The sequence below is a fragment of the Erythrolamprus reginae genome, chromosome Z (genome assembly GCF_031021105.1).
Source record: "Erythrolamprus reginae isolate rEryReg1 chromosome Z, rEryReg1.hap1, whole genome shotgun sequence".
Classification (NCBI taxonomy): domain Eukaryota; kingdom Metazoa; phylum Chordata; class Lepidosauria; order Squamata; family Dipsadidae; genus Erythrolamprus; species Erythrolamprus reginae.
The window spans coordinates 44,659,092-44,681,154 of NC_091963.1; the positions used below are offsets into that span (position 1 = coordinate 44,659,092).

The 22,063-nt window shown below is 38.0% G+C and overlaps 1 protein-coding gene across 7 annotated transcripts in view; it reads right to left on the minus strand.

The window, feature by feature from the left end:
• Window positions 1-1,283: 1,283 nt before the first annotated feature.
• The window catches only part of OSBPL3 (oxysterol binding protein like 3), a 124,143-nt gene continuing 103,363 nt past the window's right edge, over window positions 1,284-22,063 (minus strand). For all 7 annotated transcript variants that reach the window (XM_070729011.1, XM_070729015.1, XM_070729013.1 and 4 more), the window contains 11 exons: window positions 18,560-18,694; window positions 17,994-18,087; window positions 15,168-15,418; window positions 13,817-13,954; window positions 10,275-10,338; window positions 8,888-8,966; window positions 8,019-8,163; window positions 7,787-7,931; window positions 4,264-4,390; window positions 3,845-3,967; window positions 1,284-2,108 (listed from right to left, as the gene is read on the minus strand). In XM_070729011.1, coding sequence (XP_070585112.1) covers window positions 2,012-2,108; window positions 3,845-3,967; window positions 4,264-4,390; window positions 7,787-7,931; window positions 8,019-8,163; window positions 8,888-8,966; window positions 10,275-10,338; window positions 13,817-13,954; window positions 15,168-15,418; window positions 17,994-18,087; window positions 18,560-18,694 — 1,398 coding nt within the window. In that variant the 3' untranslated portion in view covers window positions 1,284-2,011. The remainder of the gene's footprint in view (window positions 2,109-3,844; window positions 3,968-4,263; window positions 4,391-7,786; window positions 7,932-8,018; window positions 8,164-8,887; window positions 8,967-10,274; window positions 10,339-13,816; window positions 13,955-15,167; window positions 15,419-17,993; window positions 18,088-18,559; window positions 18,695-22,063) is intronic.

The following is a 22,063-nucleotide window of genomic DNA, read 5'->3' on the forward strand; positions in this document are numbered from 1 at the left end:
TGGGGAGAAGCCTCCGTAGGGCCTCTCTAGGAATCTCCTGGGAGGAAACAGGGATGGAAAAGGTGAGGAGAAGCCTCCGTGGGGCCTCTCTAGGAATCTCCTGGGAGGAAACAGGGCTTCTACCCTCCCTGTGGTTTCCCCAATCGCAAGCATTATTTGCTTTTACATTGATTCCTATGGGAAAATTGCTTCTTTTTACAAACTTTCCTACTTAAGAACCTGGTAACAGAATGAATTAAGTTTGTAAGTAGAGGTACCACTGTATTATTAAAAATCAATGGATTTATCCTCCATATTTATAAATGGTAACAAATATTTTGCCAATAAAAATATTCAACACCGTATGCCAACATTATTCCTTGGTTTACAGGTTACAAAATGTATTATACATTTTGCTTATACAAAAAGTCAGGGTTGAGACAGTAATTTTTAAAATATCATGTATGATACTAAAATAAAATTAATTTAATAAAAAGGTTGTCAATTTTATTCCAAAATATTGTTTTTTTTTTATTTCTGATACTGGCTAAGTTTGCCAATGAACATATTACAATATAAACTAAGATACTAATGTAGAAAACATGTAACCATTTAGTACAAGATAAATAATCACCCAATACTAGATTTAAAGCAAGGTCATATATTTTCAAATGTTTATCTAAGGCAGATGGTCTTTTTTTTAAAGTACAAGATATTAAACAAGTTGTTTAGAAGAGGTAGAAAATACCAAAATATTGTATTAGAAAAACATTTGTCTTTTAATTAATAATTGCTTTGCAAATTGTTCAAATGAAGGATTTTTATATTGTTTTGATTACTTCTTAAAGAAGACAGTCTACAGAGTGAAACTAAAATGTTCTATCAGTACTTAGGTCAGATCCTTTCATTTGGTCATTTTTACCCATGTTCTCTAGATTAGATAGGAGTATCGTTTGAAATTTGAAAGATCGGGGTTATATATTTCATCTCCCAAGCTTCTGGAAAGCCACAGGTGTCTGCCTAGTAGCATAGTGAGACCATCAAGGAATAGGATTGAATGGAGGAGGTATTTTTCTGTGTGTAGAGTTTTAAGACTTTCAGAAGAGAGAGAGAGTGTATGTGTATATAGAAAGTTCTGATGAATCATTAAAGAAGCCATGCCTTTTTCCAGATTTATATGGGTCTCTTCATACAAAGTATAATGTGTGTGCATTAATCCACATAGGAAGGCAACTTGAAACAACTTCCCAAAGCAGTCACACAAGCCGAGAAGAAGAAAAAAAGACACTACTACTCTAAAGAGGTGCTTTGTATGCTTTTTAAAATATCTCTTTCAAAGAGTTGCAGCGGCTTTCTATACAGCATTATCAATATACATCCCATGATGAAAATTTGATATACAATTTCCTTGGAATCTCTTCTGTTAAAGATCTGGTAAACTCTTCAATTCTTCAACAGTTTTCAGTTCACTTCACCAAGCAGTAAGAGAACTTTTCAAAGTTCTTTATCTTTTTTATAAGGCAATAGAATTACCAATAGTACCGTCACATATTATTTCTTGAATATATTTAATTAAATACTGAAGATAGTGAATCTGTTGAAAAATAGTCCAGTGTTTAAATTCAAACAACAGACATAATAAATAAACAGCAGCTTTGGTACTGCCCAGCTGAGGGAACGTCAGCTATTTGCTTGTGTTTGTGCGGCTAAATGCTGCTGACTCATCATATTTGTCCCACAACTTTATAAGGCATTAAATCTTACTTGCATCATCCTTTGGAAAAATAGTGTTAACCTCTCTTTTGTCTCCATTTAAAAATAACATTCAGTAATCATCGATTTATATATAAAGAAAATTAGTTTTCATAACTTTGAAAAAATATTAATTTTGAAATAGAAGAGAAACAGAATGAAGTAAATATACATGCATGCCAAAGTCTTAAGTAATAGTCTATAAGATCAAAATTATATGCAGCATTTTCTTCCTTATAAACAAAAGGATTATTAAAGGTCCTCTTCACTTGATTCTTTTTCACCACAACACAGGATTATCCAGCATGGAAAATCCAGGGTTTTTTCTAAGTTCCAGGTAAGTTCCATTGCTTACCCAAGAGTCATCTGCAGATTTCCTGTAAAACAGTAAAGAAAGCAATTTTGTTTTGTGGCTAACACATCTGCTTTTATTCTCTTCTCTAATAGACAGAGGTAATGGAGTGTCTAGACGGAGCTGAACCTCCCTTCAAATCGTCTACAATGCTGTAAGATATTAGCAATTGCAGTTCAGTAATATCTGGTAAGTTACATGTTTTTAATATCCAGACTACCGGAAAGAAGATGCTAAAAATTTCATTATTTTTGTTGCACTTCATTCTATTTTAACCTCTTCTTATAACTGTCACACAGTGGAAAAGAATTAAGAGTAAACAATGCCGTTTGGCAGGACCCAGGGGAAGAGCCTTCTCTGTGGTGGGCCCGACCCTCTGGAACCAACTCCCCCCGGATATCAGAGTTGCCCCCACCCTCCTTGCCTTTCGTAAGCTTCTTAAAACCCACCTCTGTCATCAGGCATGGGGAAATTGAGATATTCCCTTCCCTCTAGGCTTATAAAATTTATGCATGGTATGTCTGTATGTATGATTGGTTCTTTAAATTGCTGAAAATTGCTGAAATCTCATGCGTGCGAACATCCTTGCGCAAGATTTTGGCAATTTTACTGATTTCCTTGTTTCTGCACATGCTCAGAAACAAATTCTTGTGTGGGGGTGCACGCGCCTCCAGGACTGATCCGTTAGGGGAAGCAAGTGTGGCCCTTCAGTGGTCACATGATCAAAATTCAGATGCTTGGCTCATATTTATAAGGGTTGCAATGTCTCAGAGTCATGTGATCACCTTTTGCAATCTTCTGATAGCAAAGTAAATGGGGGTGCCAGATTCACTTAAGAACCATGTTACTAGCTTAACAACTTCAGTAATTCACTTTATAAATGTGGCAAGAAAGATCATTAAATCGGGTAAAATTCACTTAACATCTATGCTGCTTAGCAACAAATCTGAGCTCAATTTTAGTTGTAAGTTAAGAACTATCTATCTCATGTTATTTATTCATTCATTCATTCATTCATTCATTCATTCAGTTATTTATTGAGTTGGAAGATACTGTGCAGGTCATCTAGTCCAACCCCCTGCTGGTGCAGGAGACCCTACATCACACTAGTCCAACAGTTCAGTCTTTTCTTGAAGGTCAGTATTGTTGGAGCGTTCACCACCTCTCTGGGAAAGACGTTCCACGGGTTGATCGCTCTCACAGTCAGAAAGTTCCTCCTTATTTCCAGATTGAATTTCTCCTTGGACAGCTTCCAACCATTGCTCCTTGTCTGGCTCTCTGGTCCTTTGGAAAATAATGTGTTCCCATCCTCTCTGTGGCAGCCTCTCAAGTATTGGTAGACTGCTATCCTGTCTCCCCTGGACCTCCTCTTTGCTATACTATCCATGCCCAACTCCTGCAACCTTCCCTCGTATGTTTTAGTTTCTAGTCCCTTTATCATTCTGGTTGTTCTCTCCTGCACGTTTTCTAGAGTATCAATCTCTCTTTTGTGGTGTGGTGACCAAAACTGAATATAGTACTCTAACTAGGGCATTATAGAGTGGTATTAGCACTACCTGTTTCTGACATCTGTTTCAATTTTTGCCATTTTATTATGAGATAAAACATTGCTTTATTTATTTGATTTCTATAGCCTGTTCTAACCAGAAAATAAAGAAGCCATCAATAAAGATGGCTGACCATGAAGCAGAATCACAAGAACTTTTATTTTATTTATCTGTTACTCAATTAAAAAAAGTAACCTGTCACGTTATAAATTACCTGAAAAATCTAGGATGATGTTCTATATTGCTTTCTTCTAGAATTTTCCTCCGTGCTCTTTGCAGCTCTTCAATTCTTTGTTTTTGTATTTCTGCCCCTTCAGTATTTCCTTCTTCTAAGAACCTGTTATAATTACGGGAGCAACAATATTGATATATACTAAGGTTGTGTAATTCTTCTATCATATTGTCTTGCTTCAGTCTGTGTATTTAGGCACAAATAGCTATCTACGAGAAAATTCAGTAGAATGATTCTAGAAGTGAAGAGTAATTAAAACATTAACTGCTAATTATTTTTGAGATAGGTAATCATCAATCCTTTTCCCATCATTAGAATGAACTATCTTTTCTTTGATGGAACAAAAAGTCTTGACTATAATAATATTTTGTTTATATAATATTTTTTGTTTTGAAAATTACCTTTGATCTGGCCTAAATCGGGTATCAGTAGGTGGTAACAGTGGTCTACTAATGGGTTCAAATTCATTTAACTCTAATGCAAACTGTGTGAAACCATACCATTGTTCATAATCTTTAGGCATTGGATCTGCAAATGAAAAACATAATTAATTCTTAAGTAAAAATATACCTTTTTCCCATGACCATTAAAATATTATAGCCTTAGTTTTTTGGGGTTTTTTTGGTTTTTTTCAGCTTTCAAATTTTAAAACTCTGTCTGAAATTAGTTGCAATAATTCTAAAATTGTCTTATGCTCAGCAACAGTTAAAACAGCAACATAAATTTTATGTGCATTTTTATGCTTTTCGTGTGCTTTGAAAATAGTGGTACTATTTTTCATGTTTAAGATTTCTTGAATGTTTGTGTGAGGTTTAATCCATATAAATGTAAAAATATGCAGTAATGTTTGTTTTAATTGTTTAATGTAATTGTAGTGTGCACTTCTGTACCTATGCTTGTACACAAAAAACACTTATACAAATTGAATGTCATGTAGATCAGTGATTTTCAACCTTTTTTGAGCCGTGGCACATTTTTTACATTTACAAAATCCCGGGGCACACCACCAAACAAAATGACACTCTAAGACACTCTCCTCTCTTTTTCCATCCCTGTCTCCTCCCCCCCTTGTGTGTGTGTGTGTGTGTGTGTGTGTGTGTGTGTATACACACTCTTGAATCATTTCCAAAAACATGTGAGGCCTGGGGTTTTTTTCTCTCTTGTTCTTTCCAAAAACAGGTGAGGGCTTTGTATTTTCTCTCTCTTATTCTTTGGATGCTTTTTATCATATGCTTTAAATTAAGAGTCACTTCTCTCTCTCTTTTGTTTCTCTCTTTCCTCTCATTCTCTGCCTCAATCAATTTCTCGTTTCTCTTTTTTCTCCTCTTTTTTCTCTCATTTCTCTCTCTCTCCCTTCTTCCCCTTTTCTCTCTCTCTCTTTCTCTCTTGCTTTCATTCTCTCTTGCTTTCTTTCTCTCTCTTGCTTTCTTTCTCTATTTCTCTCTCTCTTGCTTTCTTTCTCTTTCTCTTTCTCTCTTTATTTCTCTCTCACACGCACTCTCTCTCTCTTGCTTTCTTTCTATCTCTCCCTTTCTTTCTTTCTCTCTCTCTCCCTTTCTCTCCCCCTCTCTCTTTCTCTCTCTCTTGCTTTCTTTCTCTCTCTTTCTCCCCCTCTCTTTTTCTCTCTTTCTCTTTCTCTCTCTCTCTCTCTCGTACACCACGCCGGCAGCAGCAGCATTGGGCAGTTGCCGCAGGGCAACGGCAAGGTGGTCAGCTGTGAGCGGGAGCTCCAGGGTGGAGGCACTGACGGCGGTGGCTGGACATGTTGCTGGACGCCATACATGCTGGCGCTGGGCATGGGCATGTAGTTGGCACCTCTGTCTCCGGCCCAGTCAGCAGGCCAGTGCCAGTCCCACGCCCATGCCCAGCGCAGCACCAGTATGTATGGCATCCAGCAATACGTCCAGCCACCACCGTCGGTGCCTCACTCTCACAGCCGCCACCCCATGGCTACTGCCTGGTGCCGCTGCTGCCGGCTCCCTCCTGCTGGGCCCCAAAGCTCACCTGCTGCCGCTGCCAGGGAAGCTCCAGCCGGGCGGGGCGCTGCAGCTGCTAGTGCCTCCACCCTGGAGCTTCTGCTTGCAGCTGCTGTCCTCCCACCGGGCCCCAAAGCTCACCTGCCGCAAAGAAGGAAGGCGCAAAGAAGGAAGGTGCGAAGAAGGAAGCTCAGCTTTCGGTCTTGCAACTTTTTTCTCTTCACGCCCTCAGCTGTGCTTCCTTCTTTGCGGCACACTTGACCATGTCTTGCGGCACACTGGTTGAAAAGCACTGACCTAGATAGTCATAATTTTGAGTGTGCACAAAATGGAGTCTTGTGTGAATATCTGGCTGCCATGTATACACATGAAAAACATAGCAGGGATTGTCAAATACTGTACATTCAAAACAAGTATGGGAAATCATATATAATCACAGATCATTTGGACAGTTGAATATCCAAATCTACTAAGTATACTATACACTGACTGGAATCATGCAACATTGAGAAGAAAAAAACCCTATATCCTATGATAATGTTTAATTTTGGATATAGTTAATATTAGTGTTCTTTCCTTGATAAAATTAACATTTACAATTTTAAATTTATTAAACCTGAATATCCTGACTGCAAAAAAACAAAAATAAACCACCCTACTTGGAACTGCATATACACTCAGATGCTACCTTAACAGCTCTTAGGTCCTTGGTTAGGACTTGAATTGTTAATTTTTCATCAATTCCAGAATGTGAATCAAATTGAAAATTAACAACAACAACAACAACAACAACAACAACAACAAATGCCTAATTATAAACTAACCCTATTAGAGACAGAGGGGCTAATTCTGGCTACACAAGACTAAGCCTTAAGAACAAATACGTACATACAAAGCCAAAATTGAGAAGATAGCATCAGATAGCAAATGCTGTCTCTGCAAATAAGCTGAAGAAACAGCAGAATACCTGATTAAATGTTGTCAGATCACTCAGACTGACTACAAGCAACAGCATGACATATAGCAACAATAGTGCATTGGAAGACCGGCAAGAAATATCATTTGCCTGCAAGCAAGTACTGTTGAGACTATAAAATAGAGAAAGTGCTAGAAAATGAAAAAGCTAAATTGCTTTAGAACTTTAGAATTCAAACAAAAGATAAAAAAGTCTGACTAGTGGACGTGACAGTATCTAGACCAGACCTGGGCAACGGGCATTGTCTGTGACTGGCCTGCCCGATATCTGGAGGAGTCCGTGAGCTCTTTCATCCTCGCACTGGAGCAGACCCTGACCTCCTACTGAGAACGGCCCAGCACAGAAACCATGCAAACACTCCAGCACAGTGACTGTGGTGCACCATGTTACCAGAAAGCAAACAATTAGGGGTCTGTACAGTGAGTCTGGGTGTTTAGGTCAGGCCAGGGTCTGGGTCTTTAGAGTGGTCAGCGCCAAACCCCTCCCCCTAACAGTATTGGGTAGAACTGAGTTAATTATATTAGTCCGGCCCTCTAAAACCATCCCAATTTCTCAGGCGGCCCCATGGCAAAATTAATTGCCCACCCCTGATCTAGACAGCAGAGTAGAAGAAAAAGAACTGGAGAAGATAACAAAAATACAAAGACCTACAAACGACTGAAAATAGAACGACTGTGGCAAACACGCAATAATACTAAGTGCATTGCATGAAATCCCAAAACAACTGAAGCACCACTTGAACACCAATGGCATTCACAAATTCACCATCAGTCAATTGCAAAAGGTAGATTTATTCTGATCCGCTCACATCCTGCAATGATAGCTGTAATACCATCATCCACATCTGCCTATCCCGTGCCCTTGGAAAGGACTAATTGCCAAATTCAGTCTGAACTTCTGACAGTTCAACTATAATAAACAACAGCAGCCACACATCAAACTTAAAAATTAAATGGCTGATCAATCACTAACTTGCTCTCCAGATGCAATTTGGTGAAGATGGTGTTCCGCAATAAATGTTTTCATGCCATTTTCCAAAAAGTCGATGTACTACTTTTCCATTTTTGTCCAAAACACTGCCTTCAATATCATGAACACTGCGATTCCAATATTTAGTCTGGAGAAAAATTACAAAAATCTGTATCATGTTAAAAGTTCAAAATGAGATAAAAGAGAAGATTAAAAATAAATAAGTCTCAATTACCTTTACAAAAGTCAGTTTACAGTGACAGGTATCATCATTCAGATTTTTGATTATAATCTCTCCATAGTGTTCTATCCATCGTTGTCCATTTAAAATATTATGAATACAAGATGTTACTTTATTCCATTCATAATGGTCCTTAAAACTGGAGTAAAATGAAGAATTATTAGCACATCATGAAAGAAAAATATACCTAATAAAGTATTTTTTCTAAAATATTGAGTAGAATATTGTGATTTGATCCTTTGAGAGAAACAGTCTAAACTGAGATAATACTTGTTTGACATATTCTGGTGCTTTGTAGCATTATGGCTTAACATATCGTACTGTATGTGAATTCAACTACTGTGTTTTATAAAATATGCATTTATCACTTAGACAGCATAAATTCATCCAGTCACAGTTTACTCTATAAATTAATAAATAGTCATAATAAATATAGCAAATCATGGCTTTGCACAATGTGACCATCCATTTAATATTCCTGAGAAAAATATTGATTTAAAAAATGATTTACTGAACTAAAAAAGCAGCTAAACCAGTTATTTGATAAAAATACTGCTCTTTCAATAATTCTCCATAAAGCAATTACAATAATCCTATGTAATCAAGAATTTAATTTAATTTATAAGCCACCCAACTTCTTGTTGATTCTATGTAGAGTATAGGTTTTTAAGCAAATGTTAACATAGAAAAAATGAACTTAATATTTAAATGTCACAAAATTAGAAAAGCTATATGGAAAATTCAGTTCCTATAATTTATGTTTTATTAGGACAAAGGAATGAAAATGATGCTTAAGAACTATTGAGTTGCAAAATGTGATCTTGCTATAATCTAACTATCATGCTTGCTACTGAAAAACTTACCCTGGCAAAATTAGATGTGTTGTGCCAATTGGTACTATTTCCATGGATTTTCCCCAGAATTTATTTTTCCATCTGATATCTAAAATAAGGCAAAAAAAATCAACCACAAAATTTAACAAATCCTTAATTTTTGATGGAGCTCTGTCTATAGTTAAGCTTTTTTATGTTTATAAGCCCTAAACTATCAAAATAATATCATAACATCCAATCTTTAAGGGCTATTAAACATACAAAACTATAATAATTTAACATCAAAATTTTATATTTTCAGCGGGGCTGAACATAGATGTAACTATTATGGAAATATGATAGGATTCATCCTATTGACAATAACATTTCTTTATTATGTTCTAAGCTGTATATTATTAAATTAGTCACAGTATTTTACAATGCAAGTAAAAACTGAAAATGCAAATCTCGTTCAAACTTAATATTAATAAAATAAGCAACATCATTAATAAAGATTAAAAAATACATGTGACAACTAGGGCAAATGTATTTACTTAAGATACTTCTCTAAACTAATCTGACTTCAAAGTAACTCTGCTGAATACAGCGGGACCCCTTGGACATTCTCTTTGTGGAGGATGTGCATGGCAGCCAATGTTATTTTCTCAGAAATTTCCATCCTGCTTCTGAAGGTTTCATGTTGATTCCAAAACATGTTCCACAGTTATGAGAAAAAATTGCATTCTAAAGCCTCAATAGAACTTTGGGTTCTATCCAAATTATTATATGCTGCAACCCAACAGGACCGACACAGACTTCAGAGGACAATCAGAACTGCAGAAAAAGCAATTGCTGCCAACCTGCCTTCCATTGAGGACCTGTATACTGCACGAGTCAAAAAGAGGGCAGGGAAAATATTTACTGACCCCTCACATCCTGGACACAAACTGTTTCAACTCCTACCCTCAAAACGTCGCTACAGAGCATTGCACACCAAGACAACTAGACACAAGAACAGGTTTTTTTCCAAACGCCATCACTCTACTAAACAAATAATTCCCTCAACACTGCCAGACTTTCTACTAAATCTGCACTTCTATCCTACTAGTTTTTCTCATCATTCCTATCACCCATTTCCTCCCATGTTGACTGTATGACTGTAACTTGTTGCTTATATCCTAAGATTTTTATTAATATTGCTTCTTCATTGCTTATTTGACCCCTATGACAATCATTAAGTGTCGTACCATATGATTCTTGACAAATGTATATTTTATTTTATGTACGCTGAGAGCATATGCACCAAGACAAATTCCTTGTGTGTCCAATCACACTTGGCCAATAAAATTCTATTCTATTCTATTCTATAATGCCACCCAAGCATCTTCCTCTTTTGTTCTTGCATTCCCAAAAATAATGATATAAATTAATGAGTTACCTTGCCAAAATATAAAGTTATCAGATTCAGCATGACATGCAGATATAGCTGGGTGATGACTGACCTAACAGGAAAGGAAGGTAAAGTTACAATTACAGTTAGAACGTTACCTTCTGTTCTTATATTTATTTTTGAAATGGCTTCATTTTTTTTTGAAGAAAACATATCCCACAAGAGGGAGCTATTAAAATAAAAACCAACCATTAATAAAGTAGTGCAAAAAAAATCAAAACAAATAATGGAAATTACATTAAGTTAGATATGTTTTCTTCTCAATAAAATAGAATTCAGTGAAATGGTAGAAAAAAGGCCATGGAAACAAAAGAAGACTATAATGAATTTTGATTTGACTTGCTAAAAAACATGTTTGAATCCTTTATATAAATTCTATATTAGGTGAACTGTGAATTAAAACGAAACTGTGAAACACAGAAAACTGTGAATTTAAATAAAATCCAAGCTACAGGAAAATGTAAATGGAAAAATAAAACAAATAGAAAAAAGCAGCTAAGATTCATATTAAAGTCTTCTAAGATTGGTATAAATCCAGGTTACAAGGTGCCAGATAAGTCATGGACTTTGGACAAGAGTCTGTTTTTTGTTAAAACGAAATACATGTTCTCAAACTTATTTTTACAAACTTCTCCAGCAATAAGATTTTGCTAGTTCCTTTTATTGCCGAGTTTCATGTAAACAATTTCCTCTTAGCGACTGAGTTATGGAGTCTGATTGGATATGTTGCATCCTTTATATACATTCTTTAAAATGCCAGAAAGTGTCGTCATAAAACTTCCAAGTTTTTGTTTTTTCTCTTTTCCAAGCAAATGTACTGATTATTTTAAAAAAGCATTCAGTAATTACACGAGAACTTATTTTCAGGAATTAATGCTAAAATAATTATTTGAAGAAATATTGATATTATTACTGACATTTTTGCAAAAGGATTAAAAATTAATATCCTTTACCCAGAATACATGCTAAGTTCTCTATTAATTGTATTGACTGGAAAGATGCCAAAGATGCTTTTTCAAGAGACAACTGGACCTACTTGTTTTTCTTTTGTTTTACTTCTCATCCAAGATGCTTCTTCAGTTGAAAAAGCTCAGCTGAAGAAGCTTCTTGGACGAGAAGCAAAATGTCTTGAAAGAAAAAGTCCAGTTATCTCTTGAAAAAGAGCATCTTTCAGACAATCATGATCTGGAAGACTGATAAACATGTGGGTAAATCTATTGCCTTTAATGATCCCTTGAAGGAATCATTCATATCACTTGTGGACCCATTCTTCCCCGTACAGAAATCTGATTTTGCATCAGACAAGAAATGAACACTCAAACACCAAGCTGGATAATAAACAGGTCACTTTATTGAAAATTACAGAAAGAGACCTGCAGGGGCCGCTAAATGGTGCTGAATTTCCTGAACACAACATACTTGGGCAACTAATCGGCGTAACTCCTGGCTTGGTAAGGGTGAGGCGTGTCCCGCCTGCACCCAAATGTGTAAGCCACGCCCAGCGTGTGGGAGGGCTCACCCCCATGACCTGGAACCGGAAATGACGTGGATGAGCCTCAAGAGCTCCCCCTTCACACCGTTAGGCAGCATGAGTTGTGTAATGGGGGAGCCCATCATCTTTCAAAAAATGTCCAAGGGAGAACACACAGTTGCTACTGATACCCTTTCCGCCCCATTTCTGCCATATAGTGATCAAATGTAAACAGAATTGCAAAACCAAAACCTATTTATAAACAGATTCACCCCCTAACCCACTATACAATTTCACCCATCCAGGTTAGAGAAGGCAAAAAAACAATCTGGAATAAAATCTCGAGATTGCAAAAAAATTCCTACTCGGCCCCCTGCTGGGAGACCCCTAAAAGACCCTGGATTGAGTGGAGGATAGATGGGTGTCCGTTGAGGCAGAGAGCAGAGAAACGAAAGGAAGCGTGGATGGAGAGCAGCCCCTGAAATAGGCTGGTAGCCATGTCCACGCTTCTCAGCAGTCGCTATGAGCCAATAGGAGCTATTGGGAAATAGCTCCAGCTGGAAGAAGGTGATTTTGTTCCTCCTCGCCTTCTGCAAATGTCGGCCAGGTGTTAGTTTGCCTGGCCTCTCAATTGCCTTTGTATGTAATCCCAAAACATAATCTGATCTGCCAATGCTCAGATGATGGGCTTTACTTTTCATACACTACAAGCAACTGCAAGATGCTGTACATCTGTACAAATGCCATATTCCAATCATTGTTCAAAAACTGTTTAATCTAATGAAAGTTTCTCGTAACAGCTTGAACACTTTTTTAGGACTATAGAAATGTTAATACAGTATAGGTATTGAATATTAAAGTATTAAATTTAATTTAATTATAAATATTCAAAATATCCACTTATTTCTTGTTACACTAGTTTTATTAATTGCATCCTTAATAGAATGTCAATTTCACCAATTGCTGTAACAATCAGAAACTCTAAATTTCAATTCAGCAAATAATACAAAGATGCATGAAAGTTAACTCCACGAAAAACAAAAGTAACAAAAAATTTAACAGAAAAATAAAATAGGAATTTGGATAAAGAACTGGGTATCGAAGCTGTAAAAAGAGTGAAATATTTAGGCCTACGATTTCTATTCTACCCAAGACATTTTTTAGTTCAGGTTGCTCCAATAAAATTAAGAAAAAACTTTTTATTGGAGTTAAACAAAATGATACTAAAATTTATATGGTCAAAAAAGAAAGTGAGAATTAAAACCAAATTACTACAGGACAATAGAAAGAAAGGTGGATTTGGGCTTCCTGACTAGGAAACTTATTATCAAGCTGTTGCATTGAATTGGCTGAGGGATTGGATTACTCTTAAAAATAAAAGGATCTTAACATTAGATGGATTCAATCTTCAAATTGGCTTGCTTGCCTTCAAGACACTATATAAGAGGAGCCTGATTAGAAACTTGGCTTAGAATGAACATTATAGAAGAATTCCAAAATGGTTATCAATAGCAGAAGAAATCATTCATGAAATGATACTAGAGAGTTACTAGATAGTTACAGATTATAAATATTAAAGATTACAAAATGCTTCAGCAAACATGTTGATTTTAATAGAAATCGCTGTGATGCTGACACAGTCAGCTAAGCATGTATGTAATTGCAGAAGCTCCCTATGTTTCTACTAACTTTCTATTTTTCTATTATCACTTCTTCCAACAACTTTCCTCAAAATTCCCTTTGTCTTGCTGTCTTTACAACTCTCCTGACCCCCAACAACAATTTTATGAACTGCACAATCTTCACTGAGTCAAACAATGTTATGCTCCATTTTTTATATAATTAACATTGGCTCTCCAATAGATACTATAAACCGGCAAGATTTTGAGGGCCAAAAGTTTGTCTATGCTATCGTGTAATTACGCGATGTTATCTTCTTTGCAAACTTTAACTGAATTTAAGTTGTAGTAACATGAAGTGAAATGGGAAAAACTGAAAAGCCTGTATCTAGATTATTAGATGTTTTTTTCTAAACTGTATCATGATAAAATTGCATTACCTGTTCAGAAAAAAATTGGAAACCCTTATCTTCGTGGATACATTCATAGGTTTCTCCAAGCACAGGATTGAATGGCTTGCTTCCAGCTCTGTAGTAGCTAGATGCATAGGCAGAGACTGCAAAAGCAGCCACATAAACCTAAGAACACAATTAGTAACATTAAGTAGACCATTACGGAAAGGTATGCAGATTTTTAATGAGATTTTGATCTCACATTGATATCAAAATCCATACCTCCTATAAGCTAATTTCTTGAATGCAGTTATACTTTCACATTTTCTTTCTTTGAATTCCCATGACGACCCACTGTTTTGGTTGGGCCACTCAGGTGAGAAAACCGGCTGGCTTCGGACCGGAAGTGCTTGAAATGGTGCGGACTTTGCGCTTTTCTCTATGGCAGCGTGAAGTTCCCTTGCTTTCTTCTCTGGGATACGGACTCGTTCAGTTTCCCAAGCGCTGCTGCCATGGAAAGACAGCTGTGGGGGACAGGCTTATTTTCTCCTTTGCTGCCTTTCCATGGCAGGAGCCGCGGTGGTGGCACTTGGGAGCCTGAATAAGCCCACCCTCCAGGACTTGCAAGACTTTCCTCTTTGGCTGCCTTTCCCTGGCCGGAGTGGCAGGACCTGGGATAGTAGGGGCTCATTCAGTCTCCTGAGCTCCGCCGCTGCCGCCATGGAAAGGCAGCTGCGGGGGACAGGCTTATTTTCTCCTTTGCTGCCTTTCCATGACAGCAGTAGTGGCGGCGGCGCTCGGGAGACTGAACGAACCTGTATCCCAGGTCCTGCCACTCCCGCAATTGAAAGGCAGGTGAAGGAGAGTCTGGCAAGTCCTGGAGGGCGGGCTTGTTCAGGCTCCCGAGTGCTGCCTCCGCTGCTGCCGCCGTGGTAAGGCAGCGGCAGGGGACAGGCTTATTTTCCCCTTTGCTGCCTTTCCATGGCAGGAGGGGCAGGCCGTGGGGGATGGGCTCATTCAGGCTCCAGAGCGCTGTCACCGCCATGAAGAGACAGGCTCCCGCTCATCCCCGGGGCCGAGCCGCTGGCTTCCCACCGGGTGCTGCCAGGTGGCCTCGGCAAGATTTAGTGTATAAGACGCACCCAATTTTTAAAACACCTTTTTGAGGTAAAAAGGTGCATCTTACACACTGAAAAATACGGTACATTTGGATTAGGAATATTCTGGTACCTTGGTTGTTTGAAATGTTTTTATTTTTCTATGTATTACTATGTAAACTGCCCCAAAATATGTTATACCAGTAAACAAATAAGTAAAATTGTAATATAATTTATAATGCAATATAATACAAAATAAATAAATAATTTTCTCATTTTCAGTATTGTATATTTCTCCTTACCATCCTTTCAAAGGGATTAGGTGTAAATGCTGCCTTATCCAGCAATTCACTATATTCCAGTTCCTCACAAAGCTTCTGCAAAGTGTTTAAAGGTTCATTCAGCCCGACAGGCATGGACACCTTGGAGAGATCTTTTCCTATATTATTCCGTAGAATGTTCCAGAGGCTGATGTTACTTGTATTGGGGCATGGGGCTGGTAGACGTGTCCTCCGCCTTGACGTGTCCTCCACAATATCATCTGGGACACAATCTTGAAGACAGATGTCAGGTTTAAGTTTGGCAATTTAATATTTTTCAGAATTCACTGTTAGGTCAACATTCTTTTTACATGTTATTTTGGTTCTATAATTTCTTCCAAACTTCTCAGAATAGAAGACACAGTTACATATAGGTTTAAGAAGAATATTGTGCTGAAACATGGAGATTCGATCAAGGACAAAATTTAATAACTCTGGGCTTCCGGGCTTCCAAAATCAACTACTTCATTCAGAGATAGAATCTGTTTCAGACAAGCCACTTTCCAACTTTCCAAGAGTAAATGCAATTGGTGAGCAATACCAAAACTATGTTACTAATACATATTAAAATTATCTTATTCGTTGATATAGCTTTGTATATATTCAACGATTACATTCATGCATATCTTTCCCATTCATTTTACGACTATTTGTTTAAAATGTCTTATTTACATAAATGGACTTTTTTATTCCTTCCATATTGACAATACTAAGATGAGTTTAAAGAGAGAGAAGCATAAAAAACCCAAGATAATCTTTATCTCTATACCTACAATTATGTTAAATCAGTTTGCTAAAATTTGGTAAAATCTGCATTTTATTTGATATACAGTGATCCCCCGGTTATTGCGTCCCCAACCATTGCGAACAGGGTAATTTGCGATTTTTGAACCCGGAAGTCAAAACACCATCTACGCATGCGTGCCCTTTTTCTATGGGCACGCATGCGTAGATGGGGCCCGGCAGATCAGCTGCTGGGCGGCTTCCCTGGGTCTTCCCCCTCTTGCTGGCGGGAGGGCGAGCAGCGGGCATCAGCAAGGAGTTTCCCCACCGCCCACGCAAACTCCTCGCTGCCGCCCGCCCTTCGCCCGCCCACGCCGTTCATTCTCGGCGCTTTCGAGCTGAGTCCTGAAGCGAATTCGCTCCAGGACTCAGCTCGAAAGCGCCGAGAGCCAGCGTGGACAAGCCGTTCGCTGGCGCTGGCTATCGGCGCTTTTGAGCTGAGTCCGGAAGCGAATTCACTCCCGGACTCAGCTCGAAAGTGCCGAGAGCCAGCGTGGACAAGCCGTTCGTTGGCGCTGGCTATCGGCGCTTTTGAGCTGAGTCCGGAAGCGAATTCGCTCCCGGACTCAGCTCGAAAGCGCCGAGAGCCAGCGTGGACAAGCCGTTCGTTGGCGCTGGCTATCGGCGCTTTTGAGCTGAGTCCGGAAGCGAATTCGCTCCCGGACTCAGCTCGAAAGCGCCGAGAGCCAGCGTGGACAAGCCGTTCGTTGGCGCTGGCTATCGGCGCTTTTGAGCTGAGTCCGGAAGCGAATTCGCTCCCGGACTCAGCTCGAAAGCGCTGAGAGCCAGCGTGGACAAGCCGTTCGTTGGCGCTGGCTATCGGCGCTTTTGAGCTGAGTCCGGAAGCGAATTCGCTCCCGGACTCAGCTCGAAAGCGCCGAGAGCCAGCGTGGACAAGCCGTTCGTTGGCGCTGGCTATCGGCGCTTTTGAGCTGAGTCCGGAAGCGAATTCGCTCCCGGACTCAGCTCGAAAGCGCCGAGAGCCAGCGTGGACAAGCCGTTCGTTGGCGCTGGCTATCGGCGCTTTTGAGCTGAGTCCGGAAGCGAATTCGCTCCCGGACTCAGCTCGAAAGCGCCGAGAGCCAGCGTGGACAAGCCGTTCGTTGGCGCTGGCTATCGGCGCTTTTGAGCTGAGTCCGGAAGCGAATTCGCTCCCGGACTCAGCTCGAAAGTGCCGAGAGCCAGCGCCCCCCGGACCCCCAACCCGGGTTTGGGGGGCTGCTAGGAAGCCCCCCATGCCGGCGGCAAACAGCCGCGCCGCCCCCAATCTTCGGCTCCTCGCTAGCGCTGTGGGAGTAAAAACACCATCTGCACATGCGCAGATGGTGTTTTTACTTCCGCAGCGCTACTTCGCGAAAACCCGCTCGTTGCGGGGGGTCCTGGAATGGAACCCTCGCAACGAGCGGGGGATCACTGTACATCTTAACATGTTTTAATTAATTTCTGATTCCCAGACTGAAAACACCTTGGAGCGAGGCACATATAAATCCAATAAATCTACACTTTCTTCATGAAAAAATAAGATCACCTCCAATAGAAGCAAAACAAGATATATTTGCTAGAAGGAAAAAACCTGGATTGTAGATAGCAAAAGTGATGTATGGGGGCTACTGTACATAAATGTAGGATCAGGTTTCTGTTAGACATCCTTTGAGAGAATAGTAAAATCACTTTTTAAAATCATTTGCCACAACTTGGGAATGACTTGGATTGATAAGACTGCACAGGGAAGGAACTTTTTCCCCAAGTTATAAATTATATAAGACGTAACATAGTGGAAGGGTGTGTAAGAGAGAAAGAATATAGCACAAAGAAGAGGTAAAAAGAATGCTGGAATGCTACACATGTGAGGTATTCCTTTTCTGGATATCACTGTACAATATGTTATCAGAACTGCAGAAAGCAATTGTTTAAAATGGAATCTGAACTTAACTGCATATTTCTAAGTTACTAATTATTGGTAGTTCAAAATTAAAAACAAATCATAGACCAGAAATAAATAAATAAATAAATGAAGACGCCTACCAAGTGTTTGCCTTTCATTCTCTATGTCGTTACTTAGGTTGTCTTCGGAAATATTATCACTTATATCACTGGCATATGAATCATCATCAGACACCTGGGGAGGAAGGAAACATTTTTTTATTCCGATAATGAAGCAGGAAAAAAAATCCCTTTTTACCCACTGCCACATTTGTGTAAAGGAAATAAAAATACATCAATCAAGTTTGAAATGCATATTGCAACAATAAAATTCCTCTATATGCAACTGTTAGCCTGTGGAACAGACAAGACTAAATCAAGCTTGAATATAATTGCCACATTATGGAAAATCTTGCTACATGGCCAATTCCAAATGGAAATAATATTCAAATTTGGATTAATTAAATATTTCTTCCTTTAAAAAGCATAGTAAGCAGTACATTTTGTATTCATTCCTTTAGTCCCCTATTCTTTTAAAATGCTTTAGAAAGTATCAGTAAGTTTTCCATGCTGAAATAATGTGCATGATGTCACCACTGAGTCTGCAAAGATAATAAAGGTCATATGATTTTGAAACAAATCCAGTGTTTCTGAACTACTTTCCAGACCTCATTTTCTGAAGAACTAGCAGACAGCAGAACTTCCTGTGCATCAAAAAATTCAGTGAGTGAATCTGTTATTGATAGTCTGCTTTCATTGGATATTTGGTGAACCAGACTCCTGTTTTGATGCTCAGAACCTTCCTGCAAAAAACAACAACAGCAAACAAACCATTAAAAACAGTCATGAGCAATATATTATTAAAATAGGTTTAAAATAATGTCTGATTACAACTGATTTTGGGCCCTTTACAGAGTAAACTGTTGGAACAATGAAAAAGAAAAACAGAAAACTATATCAAACACAAGTTTTACAAGAGCTCATACCAGAATCTGCCCTGGCTTTCAACACTATTTGGAACAACATATTAGGTCATCTGGGATACACTATCCCAGAGGTCAGGTACTACAGCCGAGAACTTACATTCTTTAAGTACATTTGGCTATACAGGTAGCCCTTGACTTATGGCCAAAATTGAGTCCACATCCTAAACAAGACAGTTGTTAAGTGAGTTTTGTCCCATTTCTTGCCACACTTAAGGAAACCATAGAAGCTGTCATTAACATGGTTAAGTGAATCTGTCTTTCCCATTGACTTAGCTTGTCAGAAAGTTGCAAAAGGTGATCACATGATCCCAGAACACTATAGCATTATAAATCTGAACCACATACCATACATCTGAATTTTAATCTCATGACCATGGGGACTTTGCAAGTATTGTAAATCTGAAAAATGGTCACAAGTCACTTTTTAAAAATGTTGTTGCAACTTCGAAAGTTCATTAAACAAATGGTTGAAAGCCAAGGACTACCTGTATATTTTTTTAATTATTTTTTTAAAATTAATTTTAAGAAGTAGAATATAACTCACAAACAACATAGAACAAGTGCTCTATGATTGGTCTCCACCACCAGACAAACATTCACACTCACCACCAAATTGGGGGTGTTTCTTATATATACCATTTTAACTCAAGAGTAATATCTACCTGTATAAAAGCCTGCTTGATCAAGCTTTTTGAAGAATGCCTACTCAAATTGCCTTAAGAAGGAAAGTATGGAATAATAAGAATTTTATATGTCTAATACTTTTATTAATTACATCGCTTTCCAGTGGCAGTTAAAGCTGAATTTTAGGAAGTCAAGAGCTCCTTAACTAAGTCTCCTCCCCTTCACAAAATGATACTAGATAGTCATAGATTACAAAGTGCTTCAGCAAACATGCTGATTTTAATAGAGATCACTGTGAGGCTGACATAGTCAGTTTAGCATGTATGTAATTGCAGAAGCTCCCTATGTTTCTACTAAAATACTATTTTCTGAAATACCGTGGTGCTATTTCATATACATATATATATACACACACTATATATATATATATATATATAGTCTCAGAGTGATATTCCAAAGGGAAAGGTAAAAGCTAATGTGAGCTGGATAATGATAAATAGAGAGGAGATTTGCAAAGCTAGGATCTTCCATTGTTTGAGTCAGGGAAGGTAGATTTACTTTGCTTTTTAAAGGAACTAACGCTAGTTATGTGTTTTCACACAAATGGAATACATGACCTATCACCATCACTGCAAGCAGTGATGGATAGATGAGAAGTTAAGGCAAAGATGTGGCAAATTCCTAGTTGTATGGAAAGTCAAAAATCCCATCTAAGCAAATTACCAGCAAAAACAAAACAGAATTGTGAAAGTACAGTGTATTCTAAGAAGCTAACATATATAAAAGTCCAGGGGCAGCAAAGAACTGACAAGGTCAAAATAGAACTGCTGAATATAGTGACTAATTATTTTCTGTCCTTTCATCTCAATCTTTGCATTGCCTTACAAAGTCATTGCTATAATATTTATCACTTGAGTATTTGAGAAATCAATTTCTGCACACTCAAAACCTCTCAAGGTCACGAATAATTTAGCATCAGCAAGAGAAAAATAGGAGGCAGGTGTTAATTTATTTCTGTCCGATATTTTTCATTACAAAAGTTTCTCATAATACTTGAATTGATATAGTTATCGGCACAGAGAAACCTAAAAACATTTTTCATTTGATTTGTGACGTCATCTGTCCAGTTAAAAAATGTTCAATTTTTTTGTGTCAAACAGCACATCTTTAGCCATTTCTAAATTTTCTGAGTGACGCAAGGTCTCAGTGCAGTAAAAGATTGTCACCAAAAGGAATAGGAATGTAGTTGCCACCACATTTCTCCCATCACCTAATTTGTTTTTGTAAATATAAATGAATTTATATTTTTGATAAACAGGCTGCTTTTATTTGACATTTTCATATGATACGTTTCAAATTTTGGAGCATTATGTTGAAGGCTTTAGTGATCAAAAAAGCAAGGCATGCAACTTGTGAGACTTGGCTTTCTGATTCCTGCCCAACCCCCCCGCCCCCCTCCCAGCAAAACCAGTTGACATTCAAGGAAAGTGAGAGCAGGCAAATAAATAACATTTGCAGGTAGGCCCTTTTCCTGTCATGAAAATGTCTGTGGCTTTCATTTTGTAGACACTTATTTTTCCAATTAAAGATGCTTTAGAAATTTGTTGGAAATATATATATATTGTTGACTTTTTGATGAAAGAGAAAAGCATAACTAACCTGAAGCTTGATAATCATGCTCTTTTTTCTGATAATTTAGTTATTTAATATTCAGAATTTGATTAATATACATATTATTTGCAGTAAAATATTGATTTATGTGAAATCCATTAGGAATACTCTCCATGACTTTGTCACTTTGCAAAAGTAATATCTTCTAATAATTTCAATATAGTTACTATTATTATTATTATTATTATTATTATTATTATTATTATTAGACTCACTGTAAACAAATTCAGTATCAATCATATAACCAAATGGATCAAAGTAATGCCGAAACAGAAAAAAATGTTACCAAAAAGTGCTACCAAACTGTAAAATTTGGATTTAGACATTTCTAAATGTCTTACTTTTTTTTTCTCTGATAGAAAAGGAGAGATAAAATCAGAAGTCACAGGCAACAAAATTAACTACAAACTTATCTCTATTACTTATTAGTCTGTGTATTTATATCTATGAATTCTTAGAAGATATCAGTAAGATTATTATATTTAGACCTATTATGTGGTTTCAGTTTTAAAAATTTCATTTTTATAGTCAAAATGTTTTAAATATTGTGAAGACAATCAAAACATTCCTTTAACACATTGCTTCAAATAAGAGATTTCCCATTTTGGAAGATGTATGCCTTAAACCAGGGGTGTCCAACTCAATATCATAGAGGGCCGTGTCAGGGTTGTATTTGACCTTGAAGGGCTGGGATGGTCATGGCCAGCTTGACATCAATCATGTCAGGGGTACCTATGGACCAAGCACTCTGTCAGAGTCTCGCATGTTCCATATTTCGCTACAATGGCTTCCTGTAAACCTGCCAGTGAAAACAGAGATCGGAGGGGGTAGGCGCATGCAGCCCTCACAAGCTTAGTTTTGTGTCACGATGGCCTTCTGCAGCTCTCTAGC